Source organism: Peromyscus californicus, unplaced genomic scaffold (assembly GCF_007827085.1).
Source record: "Peromyscus californicus insignis strain IS unplaced genomic scaffold, ASM782708v3 Scaffold_4__1_contigs__length_199733344, whole genome shotgun sequence".
In the NCBI taxonomy this organism is placed as follows: domain Eukaryota; kingdom Metazoa; phylum Chordata; class Mammalia; order Rodentia; family Cricetidae; genus Peromyscus; species Peromyscus californicus.
In genome coordinates, this window is record NW_026294562.1 from 110,604,891 (window position 1) to 110,624,446 (window position 19,556).

Genomic DNA, 19,556 nt, shown 5'->3' on the forward strand with positions numbered 1-19,556 from the left:
GAGGGACCTGTTTTAATGGAGAAGTCAACTAATAAAAAGGCAGAACAAACGTGTGGGCTTAGAATGTCAAAATTCTCTTTTCATTCTATATTGTTTTTCCTCGAGTTAGTCTTTCCTCTGGGTTATAACTGCACATTAGCAGAACTCAAAGGCTAAACCTATAATTTTCTCCTCCTGTGCACCTTGTGTTAGATCAAGTGTTTTGTGAACCAAGGCTTTTATTTCATTACTTTCTCATGTGTGGGATTTTGCCTTTGTGTTTCAGACCAGCTCCTCAGCATACACAGTGTTACTGGTGACACATAAGCATGCTGGTTGGTTTTTACAACAAAATTATCCATTCTGTGTATTATTGCTGGCCCATATTGCCTCTAAAATTCTCAACACAACTTTCTAACTGGTTACCCCTATAATATGGAGTTATTAAATATCTTTACTATCCAGTAGTATCAAAGATACTTCCCCCTGAGCCCCTCAAAGATATTCTTTCTGAAGGCTATGCCATAAATCAAATACTGAGACATCAATTTAGAGAGAAAAACCCGAGGGAACAATGTGACAATCTTGATGCCTCCTTCCAAGGGAAAAACAAAGGTTTCTTTAGATTATGCAGTTATGAAATGTGTTTCCTTATTTTCGTGTCTTGAAAGTGTGCAGAGAACTGGTTGGACCACCAAACTGCTATAGAAGCAGCAGCTTAGAGCAGCACAAAGGAGGAGAATCCAGTAAAATGGCAGTGACAACAACAAAAGGAAACCTCAGAACTGTATTTTGCTTTTCTAAGTCACTTATGGAGGGGCTGATAGTAGATTAATGCAGTTCTGGTCCCTAGCTATACAGGTGGGAAAAGAAAGAGAAATAAGACTCCCACTTACAGATGTGAAATTTACTTTGTCAAGTGAAGCTTGACAGTGGAAAAGTTATTCACACACCCCCAAATCAAAAGTTATATGGGAAGGGGATGAGATTAAACAGAAGGGCAATGGGATACATGTGACAGGAAATCAGAGTGGTGACTCTCTAGGAGGAAGAAGGGCATCAGAAAGAGTGGGTGGGGGAAGAGGGAGGGTAGAGGGGAAGGAGGAGGGGCATGAACAAAGTGAACATAGTTATAGGAGATATATATATATATATATATATATATATATATATATATATACATACATATATATAAAATAGTCATAATGAAACTCATTACTTTGTAATCTAACCTTAAAATTATTTAAAAAGGAAACATAGCCAACATACTAATTTCAAAGGAAAAACACCAAAATTAACAGTAAAGCAATATTATTAATGAATATATACATATAATAATTATCCAATTTATGAGTGACTTATCATATCTAAAGCCTGCTCTACTTGGGCTTCCAATGTTGATGAATTACAAAACCTAGATCCAAGGGAGTTTGGAACGAAAGGATTCCCAGTCAAGGTTTGAGGCTGTCTTTTTATATGAAGGTAGTTGAAGGGCATCAAACAGTACCACAGGCATGCTGCTAGCTGACTCCAGAGGGGCCCAAGACACACAGCTACAAGAACAATTTAAACACATTATTTGTGCACAAACATGCCCTTTTGTCTAGTGAATACAAAGTATGTGCTTTTGTACTACCATAATTTCATAAAATAGGCACCAAAATTAGAAGGAAATTCAAATCTTGTGGAAGCTTCTGTCCAATCAGGGGGACTTCATAGCAATAGTGTGAGTATGTGGACATAGAGAAGTTATTCTTTAATTTTGCCTATTGGTAACTTTGTCCGAGGTTGGAGAAGAGTTTACTGAGAATGCAATTTAATTAGTGAAACGAATCAGGAAAGGGTCTGCTGTGTGCTGTCGATCTTTTTGTTTCTTTTCAAACTAAATGGAATCACTTGACTCAGCTAATTCTCTGAAAGATCTCTCTCTCTCTCTCTCTCTCTCTCTCTCTCTCTCTCTCTCTCTCTCTCTCTCAGTGTGTATATCCCTTATCTCTTAATCATCACAATAAATTAATGTATTCTGTTCTTAATACCCTTTCAGTACATGCCCCCTATAACAGCACCCACTATATAAACTTCTAATTGTTTTCCTGACTGCTGTGGTTCCTTCTATTAGGTCGGCAGTTCCTTCAAGAAAGGAGTATGCTGAAATTTCCTTGTATTAACAACACAAAGCACAGAGTTGTAGTGGGCTCATTCAATATAGGAATAAATAAGTGAATAATTATTTTCCATTTATACTGCATTTAAAAATATATAAGGATTTAATGTTTGCTAGGCACATGGTTAGACACCAGGAGTTGAGGAAAACATAGTCCTCTAGTTTATTGTCTAAGGATAAGACAGATAAATAAATCTAATAATAATAATAGTAACAATAATAAATACTACTACTTATAGAGTAGGCTTATTTTTAGGGCTTCACAAGGATGAAGCAAGGCCATCTCTATCAGGCTGATAGCATCAGGCAAGTTTCTAGATTGAGCACAGAGAATGCACTCCATGAGTGGATTTGAACTTACTACACATGTGAATATGCTGGTGAGTGGGAACTGGTATTGCCATGTCAAGGGGAAGGGTTAAGTCTGCTTGCCAAGAGAGGGAAAAATAGTGTAGGAAGAGGAGCCAGATGAAGTTCCAGAGAGACAAGGAGAAGCGCTACAACTGAAAGAAAGCAATGTGGGGGACTGGAGGATGAATCAAGACAGCGACACCATTGAGGTTTACAAGGCTCCACATAGGCTGCCTTCTAAATCAACTTAGGCGCCTGGAGTGAGGATGCACTGAGACTCCAGTAGAAACAAGGCAGTGAGTGCTTCAGATGAGTGCCAATACCAAGTGGATCTATAATGCAGGCAAAGCAGAATGGATGCTGGAGAATCTTTCAAGATGATTAATGACACATTGGGATCTGTGATGGACACAATGTAGAAAGGATGCTAGAGAATCTTTCAAGATGATTAAAGACACATTGGGATTCATGATGGACACACTGTAGAAAGGATGCTGGGCTCTTTCAAGATGTTTAAAGTCACATTGGGACCTATGATGGACACAATGTAGAAAGGATGCTGGAATCTTTCAAGATGATTAAAGACACATTGACAGGACATAGAAATCAATTTACGGTGAAGTAGTAAGAGGAATCCAGGCAAATGCTTGGATATAGTAACTAGAGTGATGCTTCTTAGCTTTTTTAAAAACAGAATTACTTATTTTTATGTGCATCGATTTTTGTGCTTGCATGTGTGTCTCTGCAAGCATGCCAGACCCGTTGAAACTAGAGTTACAGACAGTTGTGAGCTGCCATGTTGGTGCTGGGAATTGAACCCAGGTTCTCTGGAAGAGCAGCTGGTGCTCTTAACCACTGAGACACCTCTCCAGCCCTGCAGTACTTGTCTTATAATGAGTAAGGTTCTTTTCAAATATAGCTCCACTAATCCCCACAAAGGTTATGTGAGATACTTTTGTCCTCGTTTTGTGGACAAGAAACTTACGACATTGAGAGGTCATAGAGTTAGTGCAGAGTGAAGTCAGGATTTGAAAATTTGAAGTCAGTTACAGCCTAGGTGTGACACCACATCACTAGTGATTTTTAAGACAATGGATTTAATAAAAACAATAATCTGAAAATCAAAGACCATGAGTGTTCCTTGTGATATGCTATGGGCTATGTCAGTAGAGATACCTGATGGGCATTTAGATGTATGGATTGAAACCAAGGTAAGATGTGGTCATAGATAGGTAGATGGGAGGTGTAGAGCATGGCTGAAATCTAGGGTCAGGTACACACTCCCACAGTGAGGCTGTGAGAAGTCAGAGGAAAATTCATGGCTGAGTGTAATGGATTAATAAGGGATACAGAGAAATGTCAAGGGGGTAGAGAAAAGTCCTAGGTGCAAACACAACTATATACCTTCAAGTAGTATGCAGCTATATATAAAAGAAGGCATTTTGTAAGAAGCAAGCATCAGAGATAAGCTTGCACCAAGATAAAATATTAGGCTCACAATGTTCCCAGCAGATTTAGAAACAGAATCTTGACGACAGTTGGAAATTTATTTCAGAGGACTGATAAGTGTTCTAGTGCTCTGAAGAGTGAATGGACTACAGAAGCAGGGATTATATGGACAACTCATCAAGCTGGGAAGAAGGATATCCCAGTGTGTGTGTGTGTGTGTGTGTGTGTGTGTGTGTGTGTGTGTGTGTGTGTGTGTGTGTGGTGCAGCATCACTACTCACAGCTCAAAGTTTACCATTTTGGTTAAGCTGGCTGGCTGATGCTCTGTTGGGATTGGTCTCTGTTCTTCAATGATGAAGTTACAATTATGGCAGCAGTGTCTGGCTTTTTATGTGGGTGATGGGGATTCGAACTTATGTTCTCATGCTTTCAGAGTAATTGCTCTTATCCAATGAGCCATCACCCCAGTCCCATAGAGCTCAGCTTATAACTCCACTCTGCCAACTATTATCTTTAATAGTAAGATGCTAATATAAAAATACCTATTATGTAGATTTTGTGTTAGGATTAGTAATTATGTTTGCAGGCCACTTAATAGAATGTAAATACTTATTAAATGAAAACTATGTAACAGAGTTTTTAAAAATATAAAAAGTCTAAAGATCTTCAACTCTTCTGAATAACTGATTATTTTAGTAATCTGTCAAAATAGGCTTGTCCTCTAAATATCTCCCCAGTTAAGTGAGTTTATATAATTTTATCCAAGTATTTAAGGCCACAAGGCATAGTCTTCATTTCATTGTTGCTATATGGCTTCTTTAGCATTTAAATCGACTTTTAACTGGTTGTTGAGCTATAATCCTACAGATGATCTGCACAGCTCTAATGTTTGGAATACTCTTCTGATATTGTTGGACTTACTTTTCTCAACGTTTTAAGAGCATAGACATGATCTTTTGTTTGACAATCCTTTCTGGCCATATTCTGTGTGATTTAAACATAACTTAGTGACTGAAGATGTGGTATTAGCTTTAGGTCTAATAGTAACATGCTTCCCTTTCATTTTCATTTAGAGTGGGTGTCAGGAATATCAGCAGGGAATGGAATTCCTTCACCTTGTCAAGTCCTGACATTTGCTTAGCATGCTGAACAAATGTTCAGAATGACCGGTGCTGGAAATAAAGTCCATTTGCACATCTTAATCTGTTCCTTTTCAATCTTCTAAGTTTGTTGAATTGATTTTTGTTTTATTACCCTTTACAGGGTCAATCAGAGTAGCCAAGAAGGTTCTTTCTTTGCACTTGCATTGTGCCTTTGAAAGCTGAGTAGTGCACATTCAATGATCCAAATCTTTTAAGACATGTCAGAGGCATCCATATATGGTATGACCTTACTAGGTGTTGCTGCCTACGAAGTACAAGTGAACCTAACTTTAACAAAATAATAGACGTCACTTTTTTCAGTGTACAACAGATATACTGGTGAAGCCTTGTTTCTGTGACCTGATTTGCAAATCAGGAGTCCCAGAGTTAACTTTATCCACAATCTTCCACAAAGACCAGGCTGGAGCATTCCCTTCTATCTACTGAGTCTTATGTCTTTTGCCAGAATGTAGATGAGTTTCCATTAAATATTAACTATGCCTTTGAATTTTGAGACTGTCAGTCATTATGTGATAGACACAAACCACTTGCCTTCCACTCTGCTCACACATCACGTGGACAACATGTTGGCCTAATTCTTACGCACAAGGAACTGACAGGGAGACAGCCTAGTTTACTCTTATGTAGAGTTATTATTAAAGGAAAAGTTGTTAATTTGTTTAGATTGTTCTATTTAGTTAGTCATTTGACAAATACTTGTATAAATGAATAAAGAAAATATGGTATTTATATATAATGGAGTGTCATGCAGATGAAAAGAATGAAATCTTGTCATCTGGACTATTCTTGAAATTTATTAGTCCTTTGGTCATTACGGGATGGGTTTTATGTGGGAGAACTGTAAGTCATTTGTAATCCCCTTAGTAACCTTCTTTGGACCCAGTAAGAAAAAAAACTGTCTAAAGATTGTTCAATAAGTGCGAGGTGGGGTTAGAGAGAAGCTGAGTGGGAAGAACACATGGATATCTACTTGTTGACAGAGGAACAGAAAGAGTATTACATTACTCTGTGATGGGGTCTCATTATGACAAGGATAAGGGATAAATCATAGAGCCTTTAAAAAAGGATTAAAATAAATCAACTCTAGGAAAGAGAGCAAAAAAGGCAGCTAGAATTGGGGACTGTGATGTAAAGGAGGTTTCTGGCTGGAGCTTCAGGGGAGACCATCCATGATCATCAGCTGCCTGATGCCTGACTGGGCAAGGACTTCTTCATATCTACCATGATCCTAGTCACTGTCCCATCTCTCTTATGGGAACTTTTGAACTCTGGGACTTTCAAAGTAGATCATCTTCTGAGAAAGAAAGTGTTCTCAAAACTGAATGTTAATAATGCCCAACCAAAATAGCCTGCATCTGTCTTGTCTATTTCCCTGCTGGAGAGACAGTCTAAATGAGAGACTGATTTTATGGGTCACAAGGACCCGAGAGGAAACTGTTCCATTACTAAAATCAGGGCAGGGAATACGGTTGGGACAGGAACATAGCTGCTCTAGAAGATTGAAGGAGATACAGAAGGCCATTCCCTCTCCCTTGGGGAAGACCTCCTCATGGACCAGCGGTCTTATACACCACCTGTTCAGGGGCATATGGGTCTCTGCAGGAGGTAGTCTGGACTCCTGACTGTGAAGTAGCTGTCCAGGGTAGCAAGAATGTCTGCCAAATGAACCTTTTCAAAAGTTGGAAAGAGCCTCATTTTGTAGCCTCCAGATATGGCACAGAAACTAAAAGTCTAGCCTAGGCAGGGGTTCCAGCACAGATAAAGGTAGTAAAGGAAGAAATGCATATTTGAGGGCGCATTCTTTATATATATATATATATATATATATATATATATATATATATATATATATATATATATATAAAATTTTTCATTAAATTTTTTTCTTTCCTTTTACATACCAACCCCTGTTACCCCTCCCTCCCCTTCTCTTGCTCCTCCCTACATACCTGCATTCCCTCCTCACAGAGGGTAAAACCTCCCTTGAGTAGTCAACACAGGCTGTCATACTATGTTGGGGTCTAGCCTAGCCCCTCCCCCCTGCATCAAAGCTGAGTAAGGCATTGCACCATAGGGAATGGGGTTTAAAACGTCAGTTTGTGTACCCAGGGTAAGTCCTGGTTCTATTGCCAGGGGACCCACAAACCCATCAAGCCACACAACTTTCACCCACATTCAGAGGGCCTAGTTCGGTCCCATGCAGGCTCCCAAGGGAGCATTCTTATGGGGCTAGACAGGGACAAATGCTGTGAGACTAAGTAAGATGTTGTAAGCAAGGGGAGCAGTGCGGGAGAATATTGAAGAAAATGGTTGGTTGCATTGTGGGAATAGCTGAGACTGTGGGTGAGTCACCAAGGGACACTGCAATGAAGGAAGAAAAAAGGGCAGAAGTCCAGTAATTATAACGGGATCCGGCCAAGGCTTGTGTTTTACCTACTTTCCTCCCTTTCATCCCATTTCTCATGAGCAGGGTAACCTGCATCTGCCACTAACAGATTTCACTGATGGGAAAAAGTACCCTCTTGAGTAACTGCTGTCCTGAGCTTACAAGTGGCAGATAGAAAGAAAAACAGGCAATGATCTGACCTTCAGCTTCCACAAGAGACTCTCTGGATGCCTGATACTCAATGAATGCAAACTATAACATCAGGAGAAACCATGCTGGATCCAAAATAAATAGGGAGAAAAGCAAAGGAAAACGCACACACATGCACACACATGTGCACACATGCACACACATGCACACACACATGGGTGAACACTTACACACAGGAACCCACACATGAACACACACACATGCACCTGCACACACACATGTACACACATGCATGAACACACACATATGCATGCATGTGTGTGCACACACATGTGAGTACACATATACACTTGTACATACACATACACACATTTGAAATATTGTAAAATACATTTCTAGATTTTTCTTTTAACATAGATGACTGATATCATGTATCAGAAGACACCATGTAGATCCAGTCACTAAACCTACCAAGAACAAGACTCATTCACATTTGGGTTGCATATCTGCACATGTTTCAACTAATAATAAAGGTCTGACACAGTTTCCTCCTCTGGAAAATATGAAGTTTGGAGTAAATTGCTTGGTCCAACCTCTATCTCTGAATTTACCTTAGCCTCTTTATTTACTAACCTGCAAGTTGGACAGAAAAGCATTTCACAATTGTGCCTGACTCACAAGAAAAGAGGTGGGATGCCATACGAACTTGAAAAAGATGGAAAAGATAAACTTCAGTAAGATTCCCATCTCTTACCCCAAAGCTGGGCCATAAGTTCTGTTAAGTGGGGTGTTCACATGACTACCTTCTGTGGAAGTGGAGTCCGTGCTCAGATTCAACCTGAAAGCTATTCACCAGACCCCAGGCTCTGGCACATTTTCCCTTCTTTCAGAAGAGAGGAAGCTTTTTTTAATGTGAAGAAACGTGCTGGCCACCTTGGCACAAACCATTTTAAGGGAAACCATATTGCTGGGAATGCTGGGGCACACCTGTAACAGCATCACTCGGGAGGCTGAGGCAGGGAGATCTATAGTTTGAGGCCAGTCAGTGTGATACTGTGAGACCCTGTTAGGGGAAAAAAGTCAATTACAAAGTTTGTTCTTTAATATGCAGAAGGTCTGCCAACCAAATGAAAGGCTTGAAAAGGCTGCAAGAACAAAGTAAATTTGATCTCATAATAAAGATAAAAATATTCTATATTCAAAAACATTTAAGTATCTCCATGAACACAGGAAGTTTTGCTCAGCAGTCCTCCTATGCTGCCAAGCCAACCATCTGTTCGCCTTCATAATTTACTGCATTCATAATTGGGCCATGAATGGAAAGAGCCTTTTGTAATAGTCTTATAAGAAAAAAATCATTTTTATCTTATCCTGAGGCATCTTTATCATGGGGAGATCTTAAGATGTCATCTAAAATACTCACATAGTGTTGTTCATACTTTTCAGGGTTGCCCTCAGTATGCCCTCATACTTTGTATGTAACCACCAAATCCTTCTGGTGACCCAGCTAGATGAATGCTATATTTTTGTTCCTTTACTAATGAGGAAGCTAATGACCAGAAAATAACCACAAATCGCCCACTCAGGTGATTTATAGAGATAACTGCAGAGTCAGAATTCCAACCCTCACAAGACTTAATTCAAAGACTGCTTCTATCCAGATACTAATTATTTGCTTGATTTTTTTCCATCCATCCATCTATTTGTCTGTCTGTCCTGGCTAGTTGTATGTCAACTTGACAAAAGCTAGAGTCATGAGAGAGGAGGGAATCTCAACTGAGAAAGTGCTTCCATAAGATTAAGCTATAGGTATTTTCTTAATTAGTGATGAATGTCAGAGGGCTCTATCCACTGTGGGTGGGATCGTCCCTGGGCGTCTATAAGAAAGCAGGCTGACCAAGCCGTGGGGAGCAAGCCAGTAAGCAGCACCCCTCTATGGCCTTTGCATCAGCTTCTGGATTCAGTCCCCTGCCCTGTGTGAGTTCTTGCCCTCACTAGCTTTGATGATAAACTGTTATATGTAATTGTGAGCAAAATAAGCCCTTTCCTCCCAAACTTGCTTTTTGGTCGTGGTGTTTCATCCCAGCAATAGAAAGCAACCCTAAGACACAACAATTAAATGTTGTACACGTTTCCTCAGGCAGAATTCAGTGTTTAGAGTGTGATGTGACTACAACATCCATGCAAAGTAAAGGATAGATTCTAGAATTTGCCCACTCAGGTTCAAATCCTACTCAGGTGGAAGTTCCTTTAGGTTCTTGGGACCTCAGTTTTTCCACCAGAAAAATGAGCATTGTAATAACACATTCCTTCCTAGGGTACCATGGTGTTTAATGAGTTTATTTTTGTAAATGGCTAATTGGTAGGTAATTAGGAGATGTATATGATAACAATTGCTATTATTGTCATTATTGGAATCATCATCATTACTATATGGCAGGTATCATTTTTAATATAGAATAAAGTGATGAATAAAACAAAATCTTGCTTCAATGGAATTCATATTATAAGGGTAAGTCTTCTCACTTTGAGAGAGTCTGGCTGTGTAGTCCTGGCTCACCTGGCATGTTCCCCTGGCCCTGGTCTTTCAGTGTTGAGTCTTGACTATCTCATTTTCAATGATTTTGTTTCATAGTTCTATGTGTTTGTCAAGCCAGGAACCACAATGTTTTCAGTACAACTGGTATAATCAGTCACATTTATCTTGTAAAGATAAAATGAGTTAGTGCACATAAAAATGCTACACTGGTCCCAAACTCATAAAAGCACTCAATACATGTTAGTGGTTTGAATTAATAGCTATGGTGTGGGTGTTACTATTTCCATTCTTTCTGAGTCCTAGAATTTGTTGCTATAGTGATTTTTACAGATTTTTCTTCCATGGAAGGCCTTTGAAACTGCACTTACGCTCTGATCTCTTACCACCACCAAATAATATGACAGTTGCCTAAGTAAATACACTCATTATGCCTACAACAACAACAACAAAAAGATACCCTGAAATAAGGGGAAAATTTCTTACCATTTTTTTTTTTTTTTAGCAGCAGATCAATTAAACTTGATTATTTAATTTCAGGTACTTATTTAAACCAGAGAAGGAGTTTTGGAACGAGACTAACCTGGGCTGGTTTAAGAACTTTCATAACAAATTATTTGCCCCTGACCAAGCCTCCACTCCCACCCTACCTGCCAGCATTGTGAAATGCCAGAGAGCTTGCATGGCAGGTGTGTTTGGTTGCATACTACACAGTTTTCATTGTGATTCAAAATCTGTTCTTTAATTCTTATTTAAAGAAAATCCTTGCCCAGGTTTTAAAAAAGTAAAAAAAAAAAAATATTGGGACAGATAGTGCTAAGGGGTCATTTAGAGAGTGTCTCAATTGAGAAGCAAGGCACGTTTTCTTCGGAACCTTTAGATGTGTCACACTGTGAAGGGAAGAGGCTGGGAATTAAACCTGGAGAAACCAGCCTCAGTTCTGTGGTAGGAGCTGATGGATCTCTCCTGACTTTCCTTAATTCAGACTGGGCTTGGGGAGCATCTCCTCCGAAAATGTAGGGGACCCCTTTCAAACTGAAGCTGCCACACAGATTCTGAAAGTGCCGTGCCTTAGGAGCTGTGTCCCAAGGCCTTCCTCCCTGGTTTTCATTATAAACAGAATGAATAGTTCTTTAGATCCTGTCTACCTTTTAAGTAAGTAAGAAGGTCCATGCTTGGTTCATCTTTCCTTTCTATTGATGTTATCTCCCAGATTGAGTCGAGAGAGTAAGGCTCAGGGTTTCTTCCATGATCCACAGGTTGGTGGCAGAGTGGATGTGAGATGTGGAGAACTGAATGAGAAGTGGGTGCGTGCAGAGTGGGGACGGAGGAGGTTAAAACTCCACGACAGCCTGAATATAAAAACTGAGCATGCTCCGAGTAGGGTCCAGAGACCGCACTCAAGTTTTGGAACCCACACTGGTAAACACTTTTCACCTGACTTGTTGAAGTAAGAGAAAGGAATTTTATGAGTTCAGAGCTTTAAAGGGTGACTAAGCGAGGGGAAAAAATACAGACTAATGAGGTCAGTGCCTGGATGGAGAAATTCATTACTCGATTTCTCTAGATTCCCACAACCATCTATAAGAGGAACGGTGCAGATATGACTATTTCCAAATTTCATGAGCAAATTGAAGCTGAGAGAGAGAGAGAGAGAGAGGAGAGAGAGAGAGAGAGAGAGAGAGAGAGAGAGAGAGAGAGAGAGAGAGAGAGAGAGGAGGGATAGCTAAAATGTGTGTGATTAGTATGGCCAAAGAAAGGACTTGAACTGGTGTAGGTACCATTGTTGGCCTCTCTATAACATCACATGGCCCACTCTAAACGAGGGTCCTAATGTTCTTTCTTTCTCTTCCCTGTCATTACTTTAAATAACTCCAAAGCTCCTTTGTACATTAATTGTGGAAAATACTAGGTTTCATTATGATATTTCACATATAAACATACCATTTTGTTATCCTTTAAGGAATTTTAAGTGTATTGATTTTGGAGAAGAGTGTCCATTCTCTCGAAGAAGCAGTGTAGTCACCATCTAGTAAATATGCAAAGCCACACAATTCTCCCGTGTATCAATCACTAAACATTGTTTAACATATAAGAATCTGAATCTATTTATATCTGTCTCTGCAGACTCAGTTCTGGTTATCAGGATGTCAACTGTACTTTATGATATGGATGATAAACACTAATTTCCCTGCCTTCAAATGCCTTCCACATAGTAGGTAAGCCATCTCTTTAAAAGAACAAGCCATATAACAGTTTTAAAATTAGTCAAACCTCCCAACTGTTTATAGTAAAGACTCCAAAATCTTTAGCCTGGTAAGGAAGTCCCTCTGCGGTCTGCAGAGACCTGTAACTCCAACTCACCTAAAGCTGCACAGGCCTCCTGGTATTCTCATAAATCACCCTGCTTTTCTCCACCACCAGGTTTATTTCATTTATTTCAAACACATTTCTTCTCTAATCTGAATGATGGTCTCAGTGTCTTCCTGATAATATCAGGAAAACCAGAAACACAGTCTGGTTTTAGTTGTTTTTAGTAGCTGAGGTTTCAAAAATTTGACTTACTAGGCACAATGCTAAATCTCCTCAGGGTTTGAGTGCTACCTGATTAATCAGTTGTTCTTTGTGCAAATGAACTTTTAAATTTAATTGATTTCAAACATAAAACAAAACAATCAGAGATTAGGTCCATTGGGAGAACAGGCCTGTGAGCAGATACATACTACACAATGACTAAGTCATCACTTGTATGTCATTGAGTTTAAGGAAGGAGACTATGTCTCATCTCCTTTTAAGTACAACATGTAGAATCTGAATGGCATGTTACAGTCCCATGAATATATTCTCCTCAATAACCAAAAGTACTTTATATTCACATAATACTTTGAGTCCATTTCTTATCCAAAATCCAAAAGCCAGCACATTTTAATAGGCTATCAACTATTTTGCCTTCGTCTCTCTTTTAAACTGCAAAATAATAATAACTAGGACCATTTTTGTACAAGAACACATGAAAATATGACATAGATGTTGAAAAGAGAGCCAAGCATACTGTTCACATTGCCTCAGGAGTGTCAAAAGGAATAGCTTGTACTTTCAAAGTAGAAAAACCAATTACAACATCAAAAACTATTTTTTCTTCCTTTAAAGAAAAAGTGATGTACTAGATAAGTAGAAGTCTCATAGCAATGTCACTTATTTTAATAGAACTTCACATTTTAGTTTAACTCCAGGCTCTGCTCATTTCATTGTTGGGCATCACCTGAAAAGTCACTCTAGACATAATCTGCATCTTTAGCCAGTATGCCGAGCAATTTAATTGGCTTTCCTAAGGAAAACCTAACACTACTTCTTATAGATAATCATTTAGTAGGAAGATATGCACTCAATTTATCCCTACACATTTGCTATAAGTTCAAAGAACTGAGAACCTGGATTTTTCCACTGAAACTCAGACAATGTAGAAGGAGGGGTACTCCTTAATTTTGTCAATTTGTCTCTGTTTTTCTGGATGTCAATCCAGAATTTGTGATACAAACAAGGATAGTTTCATAGGTTGAATTTTCCTGAGCTAGCTCAAATATTAATCTGAGGTTTGAAGCAGTGACTGCTGGACCAATATTGATATACTTCTCAAACAGACTCTAGGGAATTTTCAAATGCCCCAAAAAACACATCATACCAGTCACTGTAGTTTAAAGGTCACACATTTTCCCCCCAACACTTTTGGTTGATCTTTTCAGCAAGCACCTCAGGAAAACACTGTTCTGATATAGTATTTTGCATTTGGCTGGAGCTTGATGCATCTTGGTTGGATGAATAGATAGGTGCATTCTTTCAATACTATTTTTAGATAGACAATTTCAATGTGTTCTAGTGTTATTATGAGACTTATTTAATTATTATTAAAACACAGACTAAGGAAGGTCATAGACTGGGCTACTCAGCATTACTAGCCTAGAGATGGGATTTCATATCTGACTTCTTCATAAAAGAGCCTATAACTTATTTGAGGATACAGTAGAAAAGTAAGATACAGTACAGAAAATGGAATCAGAATCTTTGAACGATTCTAGCTACATTTCAAGAAACATCTGCTCGGGGAGATTACTTCCCAGTGGAGAAGTAAATAAACTCTGAAACAAGGCACCCTGTCTTCCTGAAGAGCCCACAGCTGCCTAGTGGGTCTGTAATGTGGATACTGAGTACTAGATTAATTTAGGCAGGAGTGTAATACAAAGTGAGTCTCCACCACTGTGGTTTGTTTCCATCTGTAAATTCAAATATCATGGGATAGTGTCATGCATTTGTTATGAACTGAATAAAGCAAACTTGAATGGAATCTGGTCTGGAAATAGGTACCAGTTTGCTTGTCTGAAGATCATATCTCCTTGTTTACATATTTGTTATTTACTAAAATAAAATAAAAGTGCACAATTCTTAAATTTTCAGGGAGAGATATAGAGGTGTGTGTGTGTGTGTGTGTGTGTGTGTGTGTGTGTGTGTGAGAGAGAGAGAGAGAGAGAGAGAGAGAGAGAGAGAGAGAGAGAGAGAGAGAGAGAGAGAGAGGGAGAGAGGGAGGGAGAGACGGGGTGGGGGGAGTGTATAATAGGGACCTGATTTTTCTTTCAGAGAGCTTCTCTAACCCAATGCAATTTAAGCTTGGATCTAAGATGACCAGAAGTTAATTAGGTAACGTGTAGAAAAGCCTTTCAATTCAAGTGAAAAGCACATGGGAAACACTTGAGACAGGTAGAGATGTAACACACTCTGTGAATAGAACGTATGCCAGTGTGAATACTGCAGTCAGCAAAAAGATGAGGGAAATGTGATGTTCAAAAGGCAGGCAGGTGCTAGATCATGCAGAGCCTGACTTTGCATTTTATCCTAATGCAAAAGGAGAGAGAGATTTGATCTGTTTTCTTTTAACAGATCACTTTAGCTGCATTCACAATATGGTATGAGGCTGACAGTGGAAGTGGTGAGAACAATTAGGAAGCCCTTATAGGGAGGAGATGATGGGCTTTGATTGAAATGGTAGAAGTAGAAACAGTGGGACGTGAATAGACATGAGGTGTTATTTTGAGGGTAGAATCAATAGGACCTGAAGATGGACTCAGTGATGGAGGTGGGAATTCTAATGCACTAAGTTATCATTCTCAAGTCTGTGACTTCAGCCATTGGGCCAATGTTAATGTTATTCATTGAATTGGAGATCGAGGAAGGAAGAGCTAAGTGGGTTTGAATACTTTTGGTATCAGTGTGTTGCTGAAAAAGCCTCTAGAATGGGTGCACATATACATCGGTGTAGAATTTTTTTTCTGCTAGTGAGATAAAAGAGAAGATAGTGGTCAAATGAAGGAAGGGAAAAGGAGACAGAATTAGAATGAACAGAAAACAGAATCCCCAAAGTCATGGGGAAGGTAGGTGTGGTTTGGGGACTGGCACATATCGAAATCACTCAGGGCATGTGATTTGAAAAGGATATGCTGAACAAACCACAGTGCTTTGATCTGAAAAACAAAGAAATGTCTTCTTGTTTTCATCATAATGATTACAGGAAGTAGACGGAAAAGAACTATGTCTGATGGGTTCACATCAGAGTTCGACCCTGACGGCTGTTTATTGGTGATTTTTTTAAGGAGGGATCAATTGAGATCCTCAGTGGAGTGGATAGGAATCTATGTAAAACTCACATTCATTAAAAAAAATACACTGACAGTGAATCAGAAAAACAGAGATGAGAAAAAGATAAAGATAGAGAAAAAATAAAAATAAATGGGTGGAGAGATTTTCCAGTGGGCAGAGATGTCTCTGACATCATGCCTGTGTCAGGGCAGGCAGGAACTCCTCCTGTTCTGCCCGGTCATCTGTCCCTTGGGCTTGAACCCCACAGATCTGTCTTTTAGTGGGTGATCTGGGACAAAGCAGGTAATTCTCAAATCTTTACCTCCTCATTTAGAAAAGTAAAAGGATGACCACATCTGTCTCATAATCTGAGTCTGAGGATTGAAGGAAATAATTCATAAGAAGTTCTTTAGCCAAGTGCCTGGCTAAAGAAGAGTTCGGTGTACCAAGCCACCCATGTGGAGCTGACCACAGGGAGCTGACCACAGGAAAGTCGTTACTGTGGTGTAAAGATCTTCCTTTCTTCCCACGACTATGAAACCTCTCAGCCCTTTAGTTTCTAACTTGTGTAGGTCACCACACCAGTAAATAGTTTTTTTTTTTTTTTAATCATTAAAAAAGTAGGATTTAATTAATATTTATAAATCACTATAAAGTGTTGTTCAGCTTAAATTACTGCAATAAGTGACATTTTTCCAGCTGATGAGACAGTCCAAATTTTGTCATTTATTTCTAGAAATGCTAGCTAGAACATAAAGTTCGCTTTTTAGTTTTGTGAGAGATGAAAACATGAAAAAAAATAAAGATGTTTTAAATGAAGATCCTTTTTTTTTTTTTTTGGTTTTTTCGAGACAGGGTTTCTCTGTGTAGCTTTGCGCCTTTCCTGGGACTCACGTGGTAGCCCAGGCTGGCCTCGAACTCACAGAGATCCGCCTGGCTCTGCCTCCCGAGTGCTGGGATTAAAGGCGTGCGCCACCACCGCCCGGCATGAAGATCCTTTTAATGTATTTATTTTCACCTTGAACCATTCTAAAATCTGTATGTATTTTTCTCAGCCCTGACAATATTATGAAGACACTGAGTCTGAAAACGTAATTCAATAAGCACCCACTCTGCATAGGAATCTTCCAACTGGGCTCTCCATCTAGACTGAATTGCAAGCACCTCATGGAGCACTAGATTTTACTTTTTCTACCTTGCTTTCTCTGTGACTCTGGCTACTACTTGATAACAGGGTTTTCATTACTCATGTGCATGTTTTAGGATATTAAAGCAGAATTGTGTCCAGTCTTTGGATGTAGAAGAATTTGCTTGCGAAGTTGTTATGGAAAAAACTCAGAACATTCTAAGGTTAAATTTGATCTGTGTATTTACTGGCAAGATCATGCTGAGGGACATCCCATATCCTTCCTTGACTTTTATATCTTTACATATGCAGGGATGAATTGAATAAGACAACATATGTAAAAACCTAGCACGTAACAAAGTGTAAATATTGTTTATGTTCACTGTGGTTATATAGAACCAATTAATTTTATAGTTTTAGGAAACTGGTTAATTTCTCAGGAAGCCAGTTATATGGTGACTTTAATATTCTAAATGGCATGTTAAATGACAGTAATAGTATGTACATATTTAGGTCATTGTATAAGAGGCATAGTGAACATTTATTAAGTATTATTTAAAATACTCAGTAGATGTTCTCTTTTATCCCTCTAATGAAGGAAATGGTGCTGGAACAATGTAATTATTTCCTTATTGAACACGTGGAGCTCTACATGATCATGTCTGAAAGTGCTTTATGAGCTCAGCAGCAAGGAAAAAAAAAAGCAATGTTCTTAATTTCTCCCATTGTTCCATGGAAGCAGAACATCTCTCCACAAGGAAGGTGCTGAGTGCAAACACAAGTGAGCGGAGACGGATTCCACCCACCAATCCTTGTGGAAGCACATGCAACTGGAGCCGAAGTGAGGAAGCGCATGCAGTACCTGGTCATGTCAGAGTCAGGGAGCAGGCCTAGGTGGTAGTGGGGGTAGGGAGCTGAGAGGAGGAAGCTTTTGTCACACTCAACAGGGGAATAGTGCCTGGGAGAAGCAGGCTTATCACATAGTTTGTTCACAGTGCTGTAAACAGGTTCCGGAGGCCTGGTGACACAAGAGGAAGAGAGAGATGCATAGTTAGCACACAGGAGGACCAATCACGCAGCTAGCAGCATTTCACTGTATTTCAAAGGACAAACTCAACTTCACGACATTTTATCATTACGTCCCAGTACAAATCAAATTTTCGCTTATACTTAATAAATCACACATTATGTTTAGATATAGTTATACATGTATTGACTCTCTTCTTTAGCCTCAGTTGTGAGTAGATATGGCACCACCCAAGTGTTTAGTCCAATGTCGCCTGAGTGGAGAGTTTTTTGAAGAGGCTGCTGACAGGGAAGTTGATTTTGCTAGGGTCTTTGTAATTATTTCCTACTGAATTCCTCCCTCTGTTAACTTGAGACTCAAAAAAAAATGATGACTGGTACTTCAATAACTATCTTGGACCATGGAGCAACCTAGAGGATAAAGGTAAATTATACAGGCAGTTGAGCATAAAGGATGAGCCAGTGGAGCCAGTGTCACTGAGGACATGTGGGGAGATTATAGTGCTTCTGGGTTCCTTTCATGTGGGATAAAAACACATTATCTAGTTTAAGGTACTGTCACCTTTTGCTATATAAACAGGAGCTAAAATTCAGATGTACTTTTATAACATATAAGTTTGTAGCTTTAATACAAAGAAATAGTTATCTTAGCCTAGCATAAGGGCTAATACATTTAGTTACATTTGGATTCACTCCTACATAGGAAAATAAAAGACATGCTACTTTCTTACTATGTAATTTGGATTTGTACTATTCAGAGAACTCACTGAATCTCTGTGTTAAAACATTTCTGGAATATGTTCTAAACTGCCAGCACAGAATCTTGGAAAAAAGGAGTTAATGAATATAAAACATTTCCATGATGATGCAACCCCGGTATCCTATTTGCCCAGGAGAATTGATTCAACTTTCAGTCTGATGTTGACTCTATAGACCAAGAAAATGATGTTACCATTTTTCTTAGTTCAGTTGTACCATATTTAGAGAAAAAATAAAATCAAAACTGACTAATGTATGTCCTCAAAAATATTGTAGCTATATTGTATTCAGCTAAAGATAAATGCTTTGTTTTCTGAATACCATATTACATTCAAGATGATGAAAATGGACTTTGTACTTTGCCAAGAGTTGAACTTTTTAAACTTTTACTTATATTTTCATAATAATTCTATGTCTGTATAATATTATTAAGTTATTCAAGAATTAAATAATTCAGTGTTTGGGAAAAGCTGAAACACACTGCTTTTTTTCTTGCTTATAGTCACCACCAATATTCCTTCATCATAAATTAATTACTTATCTATGCTTAATCGGGTATCATCCAAAGCCTTGTGAAAGCAGAGGTAAATTACTGGTGTCACAGTTTCATGTAACTCTGCTGTTTAATCTGCCATTCCTTTCTTCCTTGTTTATGTGTTACTTTCATATGGTCACATGATAAATACTAGGTATCTCTGACTCAGGTTCTTTTCTTGGCTGTAAGAGCACGATAACTGTGGACATGAATCAATGAGAAGAAACAAAAACTAAGACATAGCACCCTTGACTAAGTCTTCTTCCAAGTAAATGGCAAAATGAAAATTATGGTGAGAAGGTCAT

The 19,556-nt window shown here is 38.8% G+C and overlaps 1 protein-coding gene across 30 annotated transcripts in view; it reads right to left on the reverse strand.

The window, feature by feature from the left end:
* The window catches only part of Dlg2 (discs large MAGUK scaffold protein 2), a 1,877,153-nt gene that overhangs the window by 411,455 nt on the left and 1,446,142 nt on the right, over nucleotides 1-19,556 (reverse strand). For 25 of the 30 annotated variants that reach the window (XM_052714317.1, XM_052714325.1, XM_052714324.1 and 22 more), the window contains one exon: nucleotides 17,794-17,949. The exons of the other annotated variants lie outside the window; for them this stretch is intronic. In XM_052714317.1, the coding sequence (XP_052570277.1) occupies nucleotides 17,794-17,949 (156 nt within the window). The remainder of the gene's footprint in view (nucleotides 1-17,793; nucleotides 17,950-19,556) is intronic. 30 annotated transcript variants of the gene reach the window in all.